Consider the following 19,755-nt stretch of genomic DNA (forward strand, 5'->3'; position numbering starts at 1 on the left):
GTGAAGTGAGACAATTGGTGGCATGATGAAATAGTCACAGTTAAAGGGGGTAATGGTATTCGGTAGGATGAGAGGGTGAGGATCTTGTGATGATGGGTGAAAGGACAGTTGGGCTTGTTGGCGGGAAGACAAAATGAAACGTGGATCCTTGGGATGGGAAAGACAAGAGGGGGCATTGGAACAGTGACTGGGGTGGGTTTTTTGGAGATGAAGGGGTCTTGGGCGTTCAACGTAACAAGCTGAAGAAGATGGAGGAGGGGTTCAAGAGTGGTCATGGGGGAGGTTGACAGTGACACCGAGGGGGAAATCAGTTGTGATGTGGAGGAGGGTGTGGTTAATGGGCAGAGGGTAAAAGATATTTGAACAAGCCTCAAAGGGCACGTGCACCATGGTTGCTCTAGACCTACCCAATGCCTTGAAGTCTAGATATAGAAATGCTGGGTGGGAGGAGGGTCATCGGGTGGGCAGAGCCGCAGGTCAGCTCAACTGGAGGATCCCGGCTTAGTCTGGGTTTCCTGCTCCGGGGCAGATGCATCCTCTGTGGTCCCAGGGTCCAAAGCTGGTGGGGTGTTAGACAAAGGGCAATTGGAATGGCCAGGCACCCTCAAAGAGTCCTGGGTGGAGGCCCCAGGGGTGTCTTCCTGATGCTCCTCCTCCATTTGGGTGCCCAAGGGTCCCACCCTGACTCCCTGAGGGAAAGGGGCACCTGGAGGGAGGTCGAGGTGCCCCATCCCCCTCTTGCGTAGCCACTGCAATAGCTCGCTCATGGCTATGGTGATGGAGTACAGATCTGCGCACATCTCCAGCAGAAACTGGGTGAACTGCTGCACCAGGTTCTCCATGGCGTCTGCCAGCGTGCTGATGGAGATCTCAATGCGTGCACACGTTGGCACCGCTTCATCAGCCAGCAGGCGACGCTTCCCCTGCCTCGCATGTCACTCTGTTGAGAGCCTCTGACGCCTCTGACTGTTTATCCCCCGCCTCTTGCTGCATCTCCAACATCTTGCCTAGGACCGCTCCTGGTGGTTTGTCATCCGACTCAGACTTAGCTGGAGCCTCTTCCCCAGCTGTCCTCTGAGTGCCGGTGACCTTAGCTGTCCCTGCCTCCTCCTGCTGTGGACACGAGTCAGTGAAGTGACCACCAGAGTGTGAGACCCCACCTGAACTAGATCTAGTACCCACGGAGGTGTGTGCATCTGGGCTGGTGGAAGCTGTAGGTGACAGCAGTGATGGCTCTATAGGTGCAATGTCTTCATTGTTCTCATCCTCCTCACTCCTCTGGGGGCTGGAGCTGGTGTTGGACCCGGATTCGGGGTCAGGCCCAGACCTCTTCTTGCTGTAACTGAGAGAGGAGAGAGTGAGCGACTGCATGGGCTGCCTCCAACATGGCACCAAGCATGACCCTTAGGTTTCTATGTCTAGACAGTAAGGTTCCTTACTGGAAGGAGGCCGGATGCCGACCATGGCGTCTGCACACGAACAGTGCTGAGCCTCCCATGCCAGCTCGGCAGCCCACTCTTCAAATGGTCTGTGTTGCTGAAGAGCAGCCATGCCCCCTTCTGTCCTCTTCTCTCGCACTTCTTGTGCCTTAACTTGTCCTGTGCAAGAAGAGAAGATGGTTTGAAAGCAATTGGGATGGAGGTGGTGTTTGCATGATGCCAGTCTTCACCAATGACCCATTGGCTACGGTGTGCCATGTGAAAGATGCACTGCAGCTAGTCCACAAGGGTTCTTAACAGCACCGTCCAGAGTGGTGAGCTCATGTAGATAGAAGGATAAAACTGACCGAGGTATAGCATCAGTAGCAAATGCCGTTGCCTTCTACGCCAACCCCCCCAAAACAATATGAGCTTTCTGTGTGGCACAGTCAAATATCTGCAGGCGCCTCTCTACCTGCAGACTAATGAACTGCAGTGTGGGGCTATGAGGCATCACCACATCACATTGACATGCACTTATATACACGGACAGCACAGATGATGGCTTTGCCACTGAGGGCCGTGTCTCAGTTCCCGTTCAGTGAGGTGAGTATGGGGAGTAGAGGGTTCGCTTACCCTGGCGGCGGGTATGAGGTCATTCATCCTTATCCTGCAATGCAGGGCTGTCCTCTGGGTGAATGCAGTTGGCACTCATCGCTCTGCCGACTGCCTCCCATGCGGGGCTGGTGAGTCAGGTGGGCATCCTCCTTCCATGCCTTGGGTAGAGGACATCCCTCCTCTCCTCCACTACATTCTGCATGACTTCCAGAGCTGAATCTGGGTGCTGGTGCTCCCTGGGTCCTGCGTTCCATGTCCTGGTCCATAGTTAAGAGCACGATAAAGCTGTGTCTGTATTTCAAATCAGGCATCCAGAGACATGATGGTGGGGTGCGTGACTTCCTGTCTGCTCTGCTGTGAATAACATCGGAAAACCCCTGGCTGCTTAATTAATGAGCCCAGCATCACGCGATTTCCCATTGGGCAGACAACACTCTCTCTTTCCACCCCGACACAGGACTTGGGCCCGGAATGGTACGATATTCACAATCAGGAGTTTTTTGCTCTGTGTCTACCTCAGTCCCATCAAGAGCACATGGACCAATGAACAGACAGTCAGTGCTGATACCAAACCTGAGCCCCTCAAGCTGTCCAGAGGCCCTGATAGCCTCGATTGAGGCTGATTTTTTCACACTCTTCACTGAGGCTGATAATCCAGCTCTTTTCCAAGAAGATATCCAGGGGACAGAGAGTAAACTCCTTTTCACTGTAGAGGCAATGAACTGGTTGGACCAACGAGTGCCAGAGTGCAACCATGATCCCCCATCACTCTGTGAGTCTATGGAGCAGGGGGAAGATGAAATTCAAGCAATAGAATGCGCCAGTACAATTTCGCGTTCATCCAACAATGGTGACCCCCTCTGTAAGTGCATCCACACCTACCCATCCACCAAACTTCGTAGTGCAGGATGCAAGCACTCCAAAAAGGTCCAGAACCAGAGATAGTACTGAACTAGGCAATGTCCACCTCTTCCACGTTGGAGGACATTGACCTTACTGCTACACCAGAGTTATTGGAAGTTGAGGGAATACAAGAGGTTGATCAAGTGCCTTCCTCACAGTTTCCTGTCCTACCTAAATAATTAGTTCCAGAGACAGCAGTCCAGGATCTCCCAAGACTTCAAAAACGAGAGGATACAAGGACTCATTGTTCCAGAAGTACAGGAAGGCGGACACACCATCAAAAGGAACCAGGGTCAAGAACCAGGCAAGGATAGGGGACGTACCACATGTAAAGAAAGGGATAAACCCATGAAATCCACCCACAACAAAGAAACAATGGACCGAGAGAGATACAGCAGCAAGGAAAGGAAAAAGAGAATCAAGTCTACATCCAGATAAGAGAACCTTCCATTATATACTTGGGAGAACCAGAGGTTGAGTCAAACTGACAATGCACCAAGTTCTGCAATGCATACTGAAGGCCAACCAAGTCAAAGCAAAGAAATCCAAGGGGAGACTTCTGATCTTCCAAGCCTCACAAGAACACAGTCAGACACGTGAAACCTCCAGACCGATTGAACATATGAAGTCAGAGTCTTGGGGGGGAGAAGAGGTAGTATGTAAATATAAATGTAAAATATATTTGGACAAAGGATGGAGTTTTCCACTCCCGTTGGCATCGGGCGTGTTTGGTGGCGTGAGTGGACTATGTGTGAGATGGCCAAAAATCAGTTTTACGCCGTGGCAAAACCAGTTTGCGTCTGTCCCCTCCACCCATCAACAGCAGGCCGTGTTTCCCGCTGCTGTATGTCAGAAACTTAATTTCAACACTTTAGCATCTCGTTATCAGCCCTGCTCGCCAGAATCACTCGCCCCACCCCACGCTGGATCATCTGGACACGCTGACCAGTTTCACAAATGTACATACGCAACGTGCACCTGGCGAGCTGCACTCCACTCGGGACTTCGAGGTCTGTTTGCCCACCTTGCTATGGGCAGAACTCGCAGCCATCAACACCAGGCTTCACAGGCATCACCACATCACTTTTAGGTGGGGTGGCTGATGGGCAGGTGTCTACTTACCTGACCAGACATAAGGCGGGGGTGGCTTTCCAAAGGCTGAAGGGCTGGGGCTTGCTTGGGGAAAGGGGAGAAGTGGCCTTAGACAAGGGAACACAAGAACATAAGACCATAAGAGCTAGGAGCAGGAGTAGGCAATTCAGCCCCTCGAGCCTGCCCCACCAGTCAATACGACCATGGCTGATCTCATTTTGGCCTCAACTCCAATTTTCTGCCCTCTTCCCATAACCTTTCAACCCGTTACTAATTAAAAATCTGTCTATCTCTTTCTTAAATTTATTCAGCGTCCCGGCATCCACTGCATTCTGAGGTAGTGAATTCCACAGATTCACGACCCTTTGAGTAAAGTAATTCCTCCTCACCTCTGATTTAAATCTACCACCCCTTAGCCTAAAAATAGGCCTCTCGTTCTGGAATGCCCCACAAGGGGAAACATCCGCTCCATGTCTGCTTTGTCTATCCCCTTTAACATCTTAGACCTCAATTAGATCACCCCTCATCCTTCTAACTCTAGCGAGTATAGGCCTAAACTGCTCAATCTTTCCTCATAAGACAAGCCCCACATCTCTGGAATCAATCTAGTGAACCTCCTCTGAACCGCCTCCAATGCAACTACATCCTTCCTCAAGTAAGGGAACCAAAACTGTGCACAGTACTCCAGGTGGGGTCTCACCAATGCCTTGTACAGTTGCAACAACATTTCCCTACTTTTATACTCTACTCCTTTAGCAATAAATGCCAAAATTCCATTTGCCTTCCTTATTACCTGCTGTACGTGCATACTAACTCTCAGCGATTGATGTGCGAGGACACCCAGATCCCTCTGCACTGAAGCATTCTGAAGTTTCTTGCCACTTCCCTATTTACCCTTTCCAACAGGATACGGGTCCCATGCTGGGTCAGGTGGAGCACACCCCATAGGGACAGCTCCTCCCTGCCCGGAACCGGTGCCAGCGTCCCGTGAAAAGAAACCCCCTCTTTCCCACAACAGAGGATTGTCAAAGACTCAGTGGGCCAAATTGCTTCATTCTATGCTATAACTCTATGGGCAGAATTTTGCCCTTGACGGGCGGGCGGGCCCCACCGGCTTGGTGGTGGGCGGGCAGCCAATCGCTGCCGCCGAAACGGTCCCCGCTGCCATTTTAAGTGGGCGAGCCAATTAAGGCCCACCTAACAGGCCGTCCGATGGGAAGCCTCAGGGAGATCACTGACAGTGTTTGAAACATTAAAAATAGAAAAATAAAAAATTTATTAACAATGTCACATGAGATGGGACCTGTTAATAAATATCACAGAAAATTTATTAAAGTTTTTTAAAACCGATATGAAACCTCATCCCGCCGGTGGATAAGGTTTCATGTTTTTTTCAGAAGCCCGCTGGGGCTCCTGGCCTGCCCGCCAGCCTTAAGGTTGGACGGGCAGGGCCTTTAATTAGCTTAATTACCCTGTCAATGGCCTCAATTGGCCATTGACAGGTCGGCGGGCAGACAGCTGATTTCGCTGAGCCCCCGCCTTCCTGAATATCCAAATGGGGTGGGGGTGACCCCTGATGTCATCCCGCGTCGGTGAGCAGGCCTTGCCTCCAGCTCGCCGCCGGAAAAATCCTGCCCTATGACTCTGGAGCAGTGACTACCACTTCAAAAAGTGCTTCAGTGGCTGTAAAGCTCTTGCAGTTGTGAGAGGTGCCATGTAAATGCATTTTTTTTTTGCTGTAGCAGCAGCAGCGGTGGCTGCTAAGAGAGGCTAACGTGAAAGTGAACTCCGATTCACGCGGAGGAGCTCTTCTGAAAAGCTGTCATGTGTGTTACGCACTCTGGAGCCTAGAGCTAGGGGACGCAGTTTAAAAAAAAAAGGGGTCTTCCATTTAGGAAGGAAATGGTGAGGATTCTTCTCTTCTCTCTTCCCCGCAGAGAAGGTAGGTGCTGGAGGCAGCGCCATAGGTAGACTCGTGATGAACAAGGGAGTCAAAGGTTATTGGGCTGGGAAGGAAAGCGGCGTGGAGGCCATAATCAGGTCAACCTTGATCTTATTGAATGGTGGAGCAGGCTGGAGGGGCTGAATGGCCTACTCCTGCCCCCCCCCACCCCCCACCCCCCCCCCAATTCCTTTCAAAAACAGAATTACCTGGAAAAACTCAGCAGGTCTGGCAGCGTCGGCGGAGAAGAAAAGAGTTGACGTTTCGAGTCCTCGTGACCCTTCGACAGCCAGTTCTGTGGAAGGGTCAAGAGGACTCGAAACGTCAACTCTTTTCTTCTCCGCCGACGCTGCCAGACCTGCTGAGTTTTTCCAGGTAATTCTGTTTTTTTTTGTTTTGGATTTCCAGCATCCGCAGTTTTTTTGTTTTTACCCCTAATTCCTTTGTTTGTCTCTCTCTCTCCCTCTCTCTGGAGAGGCTCCTGATCATTTCCAACATGCCCTGATTTTATTTCAGCTTTGCAGCACCTGCAGGATTTGTGGATGGTTTGGGGGGGGGGGGGGGAGGGGGGAGGGGGGAGGAGAAGAGCGGGAGGATGACACGCAACTCGCAGATTCGACACAGCCCGCGCTCAGCGGGGAAAGCGACGGGGCGGTTTAAATAAAGGGAATTATCGGCGGGTTGCCGGTTTTTTTTTTTTGTTTGTTTGTTTGTTTGTTTGTTTGCTTGCTTGCTTGCTTGCCGCGGGCGGTAAAACGGGAGGCCGGGCGAAGCCGGCGAATGTGCGGCGCGGGGCTGAGGGTTGGCGAGCGGAGCGGCCGCCATTTTGTGCCGAGGCGGGAGGAGCAGCGGCTCCGCCAGGAGGAGGAGGAGGAGGAGGGGGAGGGGGAGGGGGTTCACATCAGCGAAACCATGGCCCAGGCTCGGGCCTACACCTTCCCCAACCACAGGAAGAAGAAGCAGCAGAAGGAGGAGGAGAAGAAGAAGGTGGTGGAGCTGCTGGTTTTTGGCTACGCCTGCAAACTGTTCCGGGAGGATGACAAGGCCCAGTTCCACGAGCAAGGCAAGCACCTCATCCCCTGGATGGGAGACCCGGCCCTCCTCATCGATAGGTCGGTTTACCCACTCACACACTCTCTATCTCCCCCCCCCCCCCCCCCCCACCCCACCCCACCCCTTCTCTCTCTCTCTAACCCCACCCCCTCTCCTCAAAGAAATACACTCTGTTTCTCTTCCTTTAGCAGTATAAGCTTTAATCATGTAAGGCATGTCAATGTGAGCAACACAAACATTGAATTTCTGGGCCCCTGAGGGGTGGTGGGGAGGGGGTGGGGGGGGGGGGGGGGAGGGGTTGGGATAGGAGTGGGGGTGGGATTGGGGGGGTGGTGGGGGGAGGAGGGTGGGGGAGGGGGGGCGGGGGAGGTAGGGAAGGGGAGGGGAGGCAGGAGTGGGGGGGCAGGGGTTGGGGTAGGGGGCAAGGGTGGGAGGGGGGTCCTTATCCTTATCCTTATCCTTATCCTTATCCTTAAACTTAGTCTTCAGATCAGGTTTGCCTCGTGGCTGAGTGGGTCACCCTTGCCTCTGAGTTGGAAGGTTGGGGGCTCGGGTTCACGGCCCGCTCCGAGTGCTTCGAAGACGAAAATACCGGGCTGGCGCTCCTGGTGTGGTACCAAGGGTGTGCTGCACTGTCGGAGGCGCTGCCTCTTGGCTGAGATGTTAAGACGGAGGCCCTGTCTCCTCGGCCGGGTGGATGCAAAGGATCCCGTGGCCACTATTTCGGAGGACAGTTCTGCCAGGTGTCCCGGCCAATATTTATCCTTCAATGATCATCACTAAAAAGCAGATTATTTGGTTGTTTTCACGTTTGTGGAATTTTGCTGCGTGCAAATTGGCTGCTGCATTTATTAAATTACAACAGTGACTACATTTCAAAGTACTTGATTGGGAGTAGAGTGCTTTTGGACGTCCTGTAGTAGTGAAAGGCGCTATATATACGCAAGTCTTTACTTTTTAAAATATATATCACTGGCATTTAGGGACCATTAGCTGATAGAGTAAGTTGCATGCAGTCTCTTGTTTATTCTCCCTAATTTTTCCCTGCTCTCTCTGTGTGCATATGTTTATATAAACGGACTAGCTGGGCTGAATGGCTGGTTACTGTGCTGTACATCCTATGCAATCTCTATGTATGTTTATATAATTTTATATCTATATACATATATAAATGTCTCTCTCTATCACGTAATCCAGAGCTTCTCTCCCCAGTGAATTTGCCAGGTAGTAAAATGGCTAGGAAAAAAAATCAGTCCTAGTCATGATTTTGCCTCCAAGCGACGGGCCTCCGGTTGACGAAGAGCTCTCACTCTCCTCCACCTCCTCCTCCAGGAAAACGCAGAGCATGGTGAAGCGAGGACATTTACGGCCCTTTTGGTTCTTGCTGATAGGTATTTATGTCCTCGGGGTTTGTGCGCCTGTTTAAAACTGCTTTTTGCAGATGAAATGTTGTCAAGCAGGAGTGTCTTTGACAGATAGCAGTGCGAGTGATTGACTGAAACATGCACGGTAAGATTCTTTTTTAAAACAGTGTCAGTACTTGGCAAACCGGGTGTTCGTTTTCCGTTTTGTTAACTGTTCAATATTGTGGTGAGGAACAGGGTTAACTTTTCTCAGTGTACTTTCTACCATCTTATAGAGACAGTTAAATGTTTAAATTTAAACATATGATATACTAAGCTATTTCATTTTCATACTTTGTATTGTTTGTAATGTTATTGTTGCTTGTTTCTTTAAATATCACTTTCAGGTTACCTAGTGTGGTAAGTATGTGATCTGGCCAGTCGTGTATTTTTTTTATTATATTGACCAATGTCTTCACCTTGCAGGTATGATTGTCGGGGTCACTTACATGACCTCTCAGAATGCGATGCTGAGTACACTTGGAACAGAGATTATCAGTTATCGGAAGAAGAAGCGAGGATTGATGCTCTTTGCGATGAAGAGAGGTATTTAGCCTTGCATACGGACTTGCTTGAGGAGGAGGCAAGGCAAGGTACTTTTTGCAAAACAACTTTACCTTTCAACCAAATTCATGTGAATTTCTGCAAATATTTACAACCTCCTGTAATTTGACCATGCACTCATTTTTTTTGATATTCCTTATTTGACAGTATCCTGGGGATTGGAAAAGGAATCCTTCCTTGTCAAAAAGGATCTCACGAGTAGTTAAATTAGCCTGCAAAAGAGAATTGTTCGCAACTTAGGGCAGAATGGAAACTAAGAATTCTGTTTTGTCTTTCTCTTCAATGGGAAAGCTGATTTCTCTGCTGACTGTGTTATGAGGCTTTTTCAAAGTTCTCGTTAAAATTGATGACAATTGTATTTTAAATCTTATCAATGATTTACTCTGTACTGCTGCTGTTGAATGTCAAATTTTAACTCTTTAGCTTTTTATACATGTTGGATTTTAAAGTAGTTTGCTTCTTAAGTCTAACATATTTTTCCTCCACAAACCTCTGCCTTTTAAGAGGAAGAATATAGACGTCTGAATGAGGCTTTAGCAGAGGATGGCATCTATAGTGCAGTTGGATTTGCTTATAACAGTGATTATTATGATCCATCACAACCAACAGAAGAGGAAGAACTCACCAAAACGGATGGTAAATATGGGATTTTTGTTTGTTTTGTCAGGATAATAAATCTTTTCTAGACACTATATAGCAATTGGCCCTAAAACATTTCTAATCTCCAATTGGTTTCAAAAAGCTTTTCGCTCTTTATTTAATTATAAATATAGATTTGAAGTTTGGCCTTTGACATTTTTTAAAATATATAAAACGATTAATAAACTTGATAAACCTATGTAACTTTGTTTATCAATAACTGCAAATGAATACGAGCGTAATTATGAGTCTTTTGAGTATTGGCTCTTTCTATACTGCACCTAAGCTTTGTGGTTTTTGTCAATGGATTGTTTCCTGAGAATTCCTACCAAAATAATTGTATATCCACATTTCTGGTAACCAGAATGATTCATTGCTAGTTTACTAAATGAGTTGAAGCTTGAACAAAAACACAAAATGTTGGAAAAACTCAGCAGGTCCAGCAGCATCTGTGGAGAAAGAGTCAGAGTTAATGTTTCCAGACTGTATGACCCTTCTTTAGAGCTAAGGAGAAGTAGAAATGTGATGAAATTTATACTATTTAAAGGGGTGGAGCAGGTGACGCTGGATAGAAGGCCAGTGATAGGTGGGGACAAAGGAGAGATTGACAAAGATGTCATGGACATAGGGAGTGTTAATGATAGTGGTAAGGGCTAAAAATGGTGCCGATAATGGCATTAAGGTAAGAAAGCAGAATGCGATAATAGCAGAACAAGGGTAAACACTGAAAGATCAACATGGAACACGTAACTAGTAACACAGTATTTTGCTATTATCTTAGTGTTTAGCTCGCTGCCACTTCTCTTCCAGGAACGCCTATTTTGAGGAAGTACTGCTCTTCAATCCGACAAGATTTGTCTCTTTTTCCCTGTCACCTTCATTGCTTTCCATTTACCTCCTGGTGTTTGACAAGTTGTTTACCAAAACTCGCTTTCACAGCCATATTTCCTTCCTCAGCGATTGTCTCCGACTTACCCCATGTGGATTCCAACTGAAGTTCCATCCCTCATGTTTCAAATCCACCCAGGATTACAGGTATCTCTAGGACATAACGTTCCAAGGACTGCTGTTCTCACTGCATTCTGAGATCCACACTCCGTGCCATGCACCGCCATATGAACACACTCGACCTCTCCTTCCACCCTACCTCAAAGCTGCCCTTGTCCCCAGTTTCATTTTCTCCTTTGTCTCATCCGACGCCTTAACAAGAAGCTTTTTCTCTTCCTTTCAGGTGCTAAGGAACACAAGCTCCAAGAACCCTCCACCCCTTCCCGTCCCTTTGACCGCACCTCGTCTTCTAATCCCAGCCCTTGGCGTGTGTTCACCATACGCTCTGACTTTTCCTTCTCTGCTGAATGTTCAGTACTCAGCAAAGGACTCGGTTTCATACCCTTACATCCTCACCTCAATGAATTTCGGGCTTGGCACAATGCTGAGCTCTCCCACTGCCTTCATCTCCGTGCTCACTTTGGGCAGGAGTCCTCCCTCCATTTAATGGATCCTTTCTCCCGCCTCCAGTATTCTCCCTCCTCCTGGACCCCTCTGGCCTCTTACCTGCTCTTGATCTTTTCATTGAGAATTGTCGGCGTGACATTGGCCGTCTCAATTTCTACTCAAACAAAAACAAAATTACCTGGAAAAACTCAGCAGGTCTGGCAGCATCGGCGGTGAGGAAAAGAGTTGACGTTTCGAGTCCTCATGACCCTTCGACAGAACTTGAGTTCGAGTCCAAGAAAGAGTTGAAATATAAGTTGGTTTAAGGTGTGTGTGTGGGGGGCGGAGAGAGAGAGAGAGAGAGGTGGGGGGGGGGCGGTGTAGTTGTAGGGACAAACAAGCAGTGATAGAAGCAGATCATCAAAAGATGTCAACAACAATAATACAAAAGAACACAGGTGTTAAAGTTAAAGTTGGTGATATTATCTAAATGAATGTGCTAATTAAGAATGGATGGTAGGGCACTCAAGGTATAGCTCTAGGGGGGGTGGGGAGAGCAGAAAAGATGTAAAAAAAAATAAAATAAATAATTTTTTTTTTTCTCTTTTTATAATGGAAATAGGTGGGAAAAGGAAAATCTATATAATTTATTGGGAAAAAAAGAAAAGGAAGGGGGAAACAGAAAGGGGGTGGGGATGGGGTTTTCTTCTCCGCCGATGCTGCCAGACCTGCTGAGTTTTTCCAGGTAATTCTGTTTTTGTTTTTGTTTTGGATTTCCAGCATCCGCAGTTTTTTTGTTTTTATCTCAATTTCTACTCCCCCACTCTAACCTCTTTCCTCTTCAACTTGATACACTCCGTTCTCTTAGATCCAACCCTGACTTTGTTATCAAACCTGCTGACAAGGGTGGTGCTATTGTTGTCTGGCATACTGACCTCTACCTCGCAGAGTCTGAGTGTCAACTCTCAAACACTTCTTCCTACCTCCCCTGGACCATGACTCCATCACCAAACATCAAGCCATTGTTTCCAGGATTATCACTGACCTGATCTCTAGAGATCTTCGTTCCATAACTTCCAACCTCAGTCTCCTAACCCCGGATAGCCCGCTTCTATTTCCTTCCCAAAATCCTCAAGCAGGACTGTCCCGGTAGACCGATCGTGTCAGCCTGTTCTCTCCCACAGAACTCATTTCTTGCTATCTTGACTCCGTTCTCTCTCCCCTTGTCCATTCTCTTCCCACCTGCATCCGCGATCTGATGCCCTACATCATATCAACAACTTCCAGTTCCCTGGCCCTTACGCCACCTCTTCACCATGAACATCCAATACCTCTACACTTGCATCCCCCACTAGGGTGGTCTGAGGGCTCTCCGCTTCTTCCTTGAGCAGAGGCCCAAACAATCACCATCCATCACCACTGTCCTCCATCTGGCTGAACTTGTTCTCTCACTGGACAAGTTCTCCTTAAACTTGTCTTGCTTCTTCCAAATAACAGGTGTGGCTATGGGTACCTGCATGGGCCCTAGTTATGCCTGTCTCTTTATGGGTTATGTGGAACATTCCTTGTTCCAGTCCTCCTCAGGCCCCCTCGCAAAACAATTTATTTTGGTACATCGATAACTGTTTCGGTGCCGTTTCATGCTCTCGTATGGACCTGGAAAAATTGATCAATTTTGCTTCCAATTTCCACCCCCCTATCATCTTCACATGGTCCATCTCCGACACTTCCCTTTCTTGAGCTCCCTGTCTCCATTTCTGGTGATAGACTGTCCGCCAATATTCATTACAAGCCCACGGACTCCCACAGCTAACTCGACTACAGCTCCTCACAGCCTGCTTCCAATAAAGACTCCATCTCATTCTCGGTTCCTTCGCCTCTGCCGCATCTGTTCCAATGATGCCTGTTTCCAAAATGGTGCTTCTGACATGTCTTTCTTTCTTTCTTTCTTCCTTCCTTTAACTAAGGTTTCCTTCCCATTGTAGCTGACAAGGTCCTCCACTGTGTCTGACCCATCTCCCCCGCCTCTGCCCTCACACCTTCCCCTTCCTCTCAGAACCATGATAGGGTCCCCCTTGTACCCACTTTTCACCCACCAGCCTCCGCATTCAAAGAATCGTCTTCTGCCATTTCTCCCAACTCCAGCATAATGCCACCACCAAACACATCTTCCCTTCACCCCCTCAGTGTTCCTTAGGGACCGTTCCCTCCGGGACACCCTGGCCCACTCCTCCATCACCCCCAATGCCTCATTCCCTTCCCACGATACCTTCCCATGCAATCACAGAAGGTGCAACACCTGCCCCTTTACCACCTCCCTCCTTTCTGTCCAGGGGCCAGACACTCTCTTTGGTGAAGCAGCGCTTCACTTGTACCTCTTTCAATTTAGTCTATTGCATTCGCTGTTCCCAATGTGGTTTCCTCTACATTGGAGAGACCAAAGGCAGACTGGGTGACCGCTTCGCAGAACACCTTCGGTCTGTCCGCAAACATGACTCAGACCTCCCTGTCGCTTGCCATTTCAATGCACCACCCTGTTCTCATGCCCACATGTCTGTCCTTGGCCTGCTGCATTGTTCCAGTGAAGCTCAACACAAACTGGAGGGACAGCACCTCATCTTCCGATTAGGCACTTTATATCTTTCCTGAATTAACACTGAGTTCAACAACTTCAGACCATGAACTCTCCTACCCTCAACCCTTTTTTAATCCCTTTTTTCCTACATTTTTATTTTTTATCCACTTGTTTTTATTTATTATTCATTTATTCATTGTTTTATCCTTTTTATCCCCCTTTTATCCTGTTTTCTATCCTTCCCCCCCCCCACCCCCCCAAAAGGGCTATCTATTACTTGTTCCATGTTGCTCGTCTACACAATGCTTCCCCTTGTTCTGCTATTATCACATTCTGCTTCCTTACCTTAATGCCATTATCAGCACCTTTTTTAGCCAGTACCTCCACCATTAACACCCCCTTTATCCTTTTGTTTATGACATCTTTGTCATTCTCTCCTTTGTCCCCCACCTATCACTGGCCTTCTATCCAGCTTCACCTGCTCCACGCCGCCCCCCCCCCCCCCCCCCCCCCCAAACAGTATAAATTTTATTTCCCCTTAGCTCTGAAGAAGGGTCATACGGACTCGAAACGTTAATTCTAATTTTTTTCTCCACAGATGCTGCTAGACCTGCTGAGTTTTTCCAGCATTTCCAGTTTTGTTTCAGATTTCCAGCATCTGCAGTATTTTGCTTTTATCTTATGAGTTGAAGCTTGTCTAGTGAAAATGGAGGAAATGAGTTGTTGAATTGGTGCCCCATCACAATAATGGAAACAGCTTTGGAAAACTAGAAAATGGTAGAAAGGAGCAAAAAAAAAAGCAGTAAAGTTTAAAAATATCCCAAAAATTGTGAAGTCCGGATCATGGAAAATAGCTAAAAGAGAAAAGAGTTAATAAATTCCACGTACATCGGTATGTAGTCTATTTAAGTTTAGTGAGCCGCAGGCCCAAATTGCCATTTGGGATTATGACATGATTGCAATAACAAGGCGTGGAATGGGCGCTTAATATTCCTAGCTACAAAGTAATGAGAAATGATAGAGAAGAGAAAAGAAATAAGATGCGTGGCAGTATTGACTAAGGATGATATTATAGTTCTATGCAGAAAGGATATACTTGATGTTTTCAGACTGAATCTAAAGTTTAGGCTGTACCACGGTGCCATGGTTGGTCAGCTCATCTGTTCTGCAGCCATTTCCCCCCCCCCCCCCCCCCCCCACACCACCACCACCACTCTCATCAAGCTGAAGGAACCTCGCACCTGCTGGACAAAAGCAAAGGCTGAGTCTCCTGCCCTCTGGGTCCCCATGCCTGCCTCACCCCCAGTCACACCCTTCTGTCCCTGACCACTGACCAAATCAGAAGACCCCGTCCTAAGAGCTGTGACTGCCTCCTGGTACAAAGTATCCAGGTAGCTTTCCCCCTTCCCTGCTGTGTTGCAGTGTCTGCAGCTCAGCTTCCAGTTCATTGCCTCTGAGCTGAAGCTCTTCGAGCCACAAAAGCTTGCTGCAGGTATGTTTGCTCTGGATCTCACTGGCATCCAGAAGCTCCAGAATGCTGCAGCTGTGAAACAATGCCTGTCCTGCCATCCTTAATGCGTCCTTATTAACTACTTAAATTATTTTATTTGTTTTCTTATTTTCCCTTTTTTTCCATATATTTTAACCTTACCACCAGTTTGTACCCTTCTCAAACTAAGGAATTTGCTGACCCCAGTTACAGAAAAACTGTTCTGAAGCTGCTTTCCTTAGTTAGCTATCTTCAGCTGCTCTTCTAATAGAGTCCTGAAACCCTGCTTAAGACTGGGAAATTTAGAATTTAGATGGGAAATTTAGATAGTAAATTTCTGATAAGTGTTAAATATAAACAATATAAGATTTTTACTAAGAGATTAACGCTCCCTCACCCAAACTACCAGCAATCTGCCAAAAATAAGCTTTCATTTAGAAAGGCCTTTGTTAATCAAGGATACGAAGGATGGATTTATTTGAAAAATTTTCTGATTAACTTGATTAAATTCTGTGAGGAAACAGAAGGTTGATCAAGGTTGTGCAGTAGATGTGTGTATATATAGACATTTGGAAGACATTCGACAGTGCCACAAAGGCTTATTAAGATGGGAACCACATGAAATTAAGGGGAAAGTGGTGGTATGGTTAAGGAAGCGGAGGGTGGCGGTGAATGTTTTTCAGGCTGTGAGGTGCTTTGCTGTGACGTTCCTCAAGGATCAATTTTGGGGTACAATACTTTGTGCATTTTCACCTAGCCTCCGGTGTGGGGAGCAGCTTATAAAGTTTGCAGGTGAAATGAAACTTGGCAAAGTGGTAGATAGTGATGATGGTTATCAGCTCCAGGATGACATAAACAGGATGGTGCGCAGCAGTTGGAGTTCAATGTGGAGAAATGTGAAGTGAGGCACTTTGGGAGGGCTAACTTGGAAAGACAGTATATTATTATAAGTGGAATGATTTTGAAAGGTATATGAGCAGAGGGAAATTAATGTTCATATGCACAAATCCTCAGGTGGCAGGACAAGTTGAGGTGGATTTAAAAGCTATGGGTTACTCGGATTAATAAATAGAGGAACAGAATATAAAAGCAAAGAGATCATCCTAGAACTTTAAGAATCACTGGTTCAGTCTCAGCTGGAGCTTTGTGGACAATGCTGGGCATCACACTTCAGGAAAGATGTACAGGGGAGATTTGCCAGGATGTTACTGGGAATGAGGGACTTCAGTCATGAGGAGCGGTTGGGAAAATTAAAACTATTTGCCTTAGAACAGTGATGGAAGAGGTGGCTAAATAGAGTATTGAAGGTGATGAGAGGTTTTGGTGGAGGAAATGAGGGAAAAATTGTTTCCTTTGATGAGTGAGTCAATAATCTGAGGTCATAGATTTAAAATCATTGGCAAAAGATCTGGGGGAAGATGAAGACAAATATTTGTTCTAAGAGCTAGCACTGGCACAATGGCCTGAATGGCCTCCTGTACTGTAAGGTTCCATGATTCCATGTTTATTAGAAAATTGCTTCAACTCATAATGTAATTTCCTGTAGAAGTAGTGAAATGTATATAATAACCTTAGTATAGATACAATTAGTGTGAATGGATCAACGTAACAGCTTCTAAAATTGCTCATTTTATCAGTTTATCATTAGATAGGAGGTTCAAGTTGCAATGGACTTAATTTGTAATCGATACATCCAACCTATTGTATCAAGTTTAACTTGTGATTCCTTCACCAATATTCCAATGAGTAAAGAAAGAAAGAAGGAAGCTATATGTATGCTGGCACCTATCATCTCCTTATGATATCTAAAAGTACTTCAAGTCAAAAGCTCCCTTCTGAAGGCTATTTAATCATTGCAGATGAACAAATGGACGTTTTCATTTACTGCCTCACTATGGATTAATCTGGTGTATTAATTGTACGCTTGTGCCTGATAGAATGGTCAAGTAGAGAGATATTTTCAAACATAACCGAATTAAGCTCAAGTATTTGGTGAGGGGCATTTTTTATTTGGAACACTACATCCCTGTAGTACATTGTATTGCATTGATAATGTTCTCTCTTTATCTTTTGAATTGCAGTTGAGAGTGATGATAACGCAGAAGAGAATGAGGAGCCATACACTGCTCCTTCTGGGCTACTTGTCCCCTCTGACGTAGAAGTTGTGAGTATCTTGTGTTTCTTGCAATTGTTTCACGTCAAGTGTTTTTGGTTGTAGTGAGAAAATGAAGTCCATTTTCGCAAGAAGAAATATTATATCTACCAATTATGAGTCAAAGAAGCGGCATTTTCATGGACCGTGAATTGGATTTTGAGACTCTTATATTTACTCATGTACCTTATTTTAAGTTCTTGTATAACTTAAGGGAAACTGCGCTTGATTGGAAAAAATAATTTTACTTTTCTTCTGAACTGTATTTTTGAGTTTTGTGGAAAAATCTGACTTGTAGCACTATTGTTTATTTGACAGCTGACACAGTGTCTGCAGAGAAATAGATTCAATAATATTGGGGTTTCCCAGCAAAAAAGGTTCCCGGTGGGACAGTATGTTCTGATTTATTGTTTAGTGGCCTGCAGCTTAGGACTAATGATGGGAAAGCAGGGACTACAGTGTAGATTTCTGTACTATTCCAGTGTGTCAGATCATCTAGATAAAGTCCTTCGTGGTCACACCTTGTTCGTTGTCGGTTCATGGTAAGTTCATAAATGTGAGAGCAATTCTAGAATTTTTATGTCTGTCACCTGCATTGTATAGCTAGATATTTCATATGACTAGTTCACAGCTTGTCATTTAGTCTTGAAAGTTGATGAGGAGGGTCTTCACATAGATTCTATTCTCACAGAAATATTATGCTATTAAACTGCCTTAGGTTGTTTGATATGTTTTGCATGTTTGTTTGCTCACCGGAGGTAGAAATTTCCTACTCTCTCCATCTGAGGGCTGCTGGGCTGCTCCTAATAGCTTGTCCATATGATCATTCTTCCTTCCCTGCTGCCCACCACCGCCCCCAACCAAAATCATGTGATTGCTAATATATGGTGAGTTAGACAGTCATTTTTATTGTCCTGCTGCTCATGATCACGCTAAATGGTCCATTATCCACTGAACTATCAGGGCAATTGAAAATGTGGAATGTCACTGATGTTGAGGTTTCTGCTGTTTGGGCATGATACACTTGATGGAAATTGGTTTTGACTAAGAAGGCAAAATCTGATTTTACCTAAATGTGTAATATTAGCAGCACTTTTAATTCAAAAACCAACGTTGAATCTTTCCTTAAAAAAAAATCTTAAATTCAGGACCAGTAAACCTCAGCCCTATTAATTTCCTCTTGAAATTAGTTAAGATTTTATTTCCTGTTCTAAGAGTCAGTATTACTAGTAGTTAATTCTTCATGGTGAGGATAAATATCGATGGCATGACTAGTTTTTCATGCCTAATTTTCCATAAGTGATTAACAGAAAATATTACATTTTGTACAACAGTTACGGTTGAAGTGATTCCTCACCAATGAGAATTAAAAAGTCAACTCAAACAATACTAAACATATTACTTTTTAGTCAAGTTTAACAAAGAAGGTGGTTTCTAAATTTAAAATTAATGAGAAGTTCAGTAGTTACTTGCTGGGCACCATGTTCAAGAGCTATCTCACATTTCAGTAAATAAATTGAATTGCTGTAGGGAAAGAGATCCTGGAAAGTGTTTTTTTGTTCAGAATTTACAGCACAGGAACAAATCAGTCGGTCCAACAGGTCAATGCTGGTCTTTGCAATGAACATAGTGTGGGCTATCTGAAATTTTTGTTTTCTTCACAGTACCCTGAGTTACCAATTTCTTTATGCAGCAGGTTGTTGGAGCATGCAGTACTTTGCTACAGGAAGTGGCTGAGGCACTATTTTTTTAATTCGAATGTGCGCAATTATGGAAAATCTACATTTATTGCTATTGTAGTGATAGATCTCCTTGAACTGCTACAATCCTTAGCAATGGTGATAGGTGGAAAATGCCTAAGGAAATGAGGGACGCTTCAAGCGTCCCTGGTGACCATGTGTGCGGAAGATGTGTCCAAATGCAGCTTCTAGCTAACCGGATTTCGGAGCTGGAGTTGTGGGTGGACTCATTGTGGAGCATCCGCGATGCTGAGCAAGTCGTGGAAAGCACGTTTGGCGAGGTGGTCGCACTGCAGGTGAAGATTACAGAGGCAGAAAGGGAATGGGTGACCATCAGGAACAGTAACAGACTTAGGAAGGTAGTGCAGGAGTCCCCTGTGGTCATCTCCCCTCTCTAACAGATATACCGCTTTCGATACTGTTGGGAGGATGGCCTCTCAGGGGAAAGCAGCAACTGCCAAGTTCATGGCACCGTGGGTGCCTCTGCTGCTCAGAGGAATGGGAGGAAAACAAGTGGCAGGGCTATAGCGATAGGGGATTCAATAGTTAGGGGCACAGACAGATGCTTCTGTGGCAGCAAACGTGAATCAAGAATGGTATGCTGCCTCCCTGGTGCCAGGGTCCAGGATGTAACGGAGCGGCTGCAGGACATTCTGGGGAGGGAAGGTAAACAGCCAGTGGCTGTGGTACACATTGGTACCAATGACATAGGAAAACTAAGGGATGAGGACCTG

General features: G+C 46.1%; 1 protein-coding gene across 3 annotated transcripts in view; it reads left to right on the forward strand.

The window, feature by feature from the left end:
• The first annotated feature begins 6,851 nt into the window (after nucleotides 1–6,851).
• Nucleotides 6,852–19,755, forward strand: part of LOC121285580 (splicing factor SWAP) — a 109,750-nt gene continuing 96,846 nt past the window's right edge. For all 3 annotated transcript variants that reach the window (XR_005944720.1, XM_041202150.1, XM_041202151.1), the window contains exons 1-4: nucleotides 6,852–7,085; nucleotides 8,856–9,022; nucleotides 9,498–9,629; nucleotides 17,212–17,294. Coding sequence is in view for 2 of the 3 variants with exons in the window: in XM_041202150.1 (XP_041058084.1) it covers nucleotides 6,886–7,085; nucleotides 8,856–9,022; nucleotides 9,498–9,629; nucleotides 17,212–17,294 (582 nt within the window). In the remaining variant the exon portion in view is untranslated. The remainder of the gene's footprint in view (nucleotides 7,086–8,855; nucleotides 9,023–9,497; nucleotides 9,630–17,211; nucleotides 17,295–19,755) is intronic.

Source organism: Carcharodon carcharias, chromosome 13, assembly GCF_017639515.1.
Source record: "Carcharodon carcharias isolate sCarCar2 chromosome 13, sCarCar2.pri, whole genome shotgun sequence".
NCBI classification, from domain to species: domain Eukaryota; kingdom Metazoa; phylum Chordata; class Chondrichthyes; order Lamniformes; family Lamnidae; genus Carcharodon; species Carcharodon carcharias.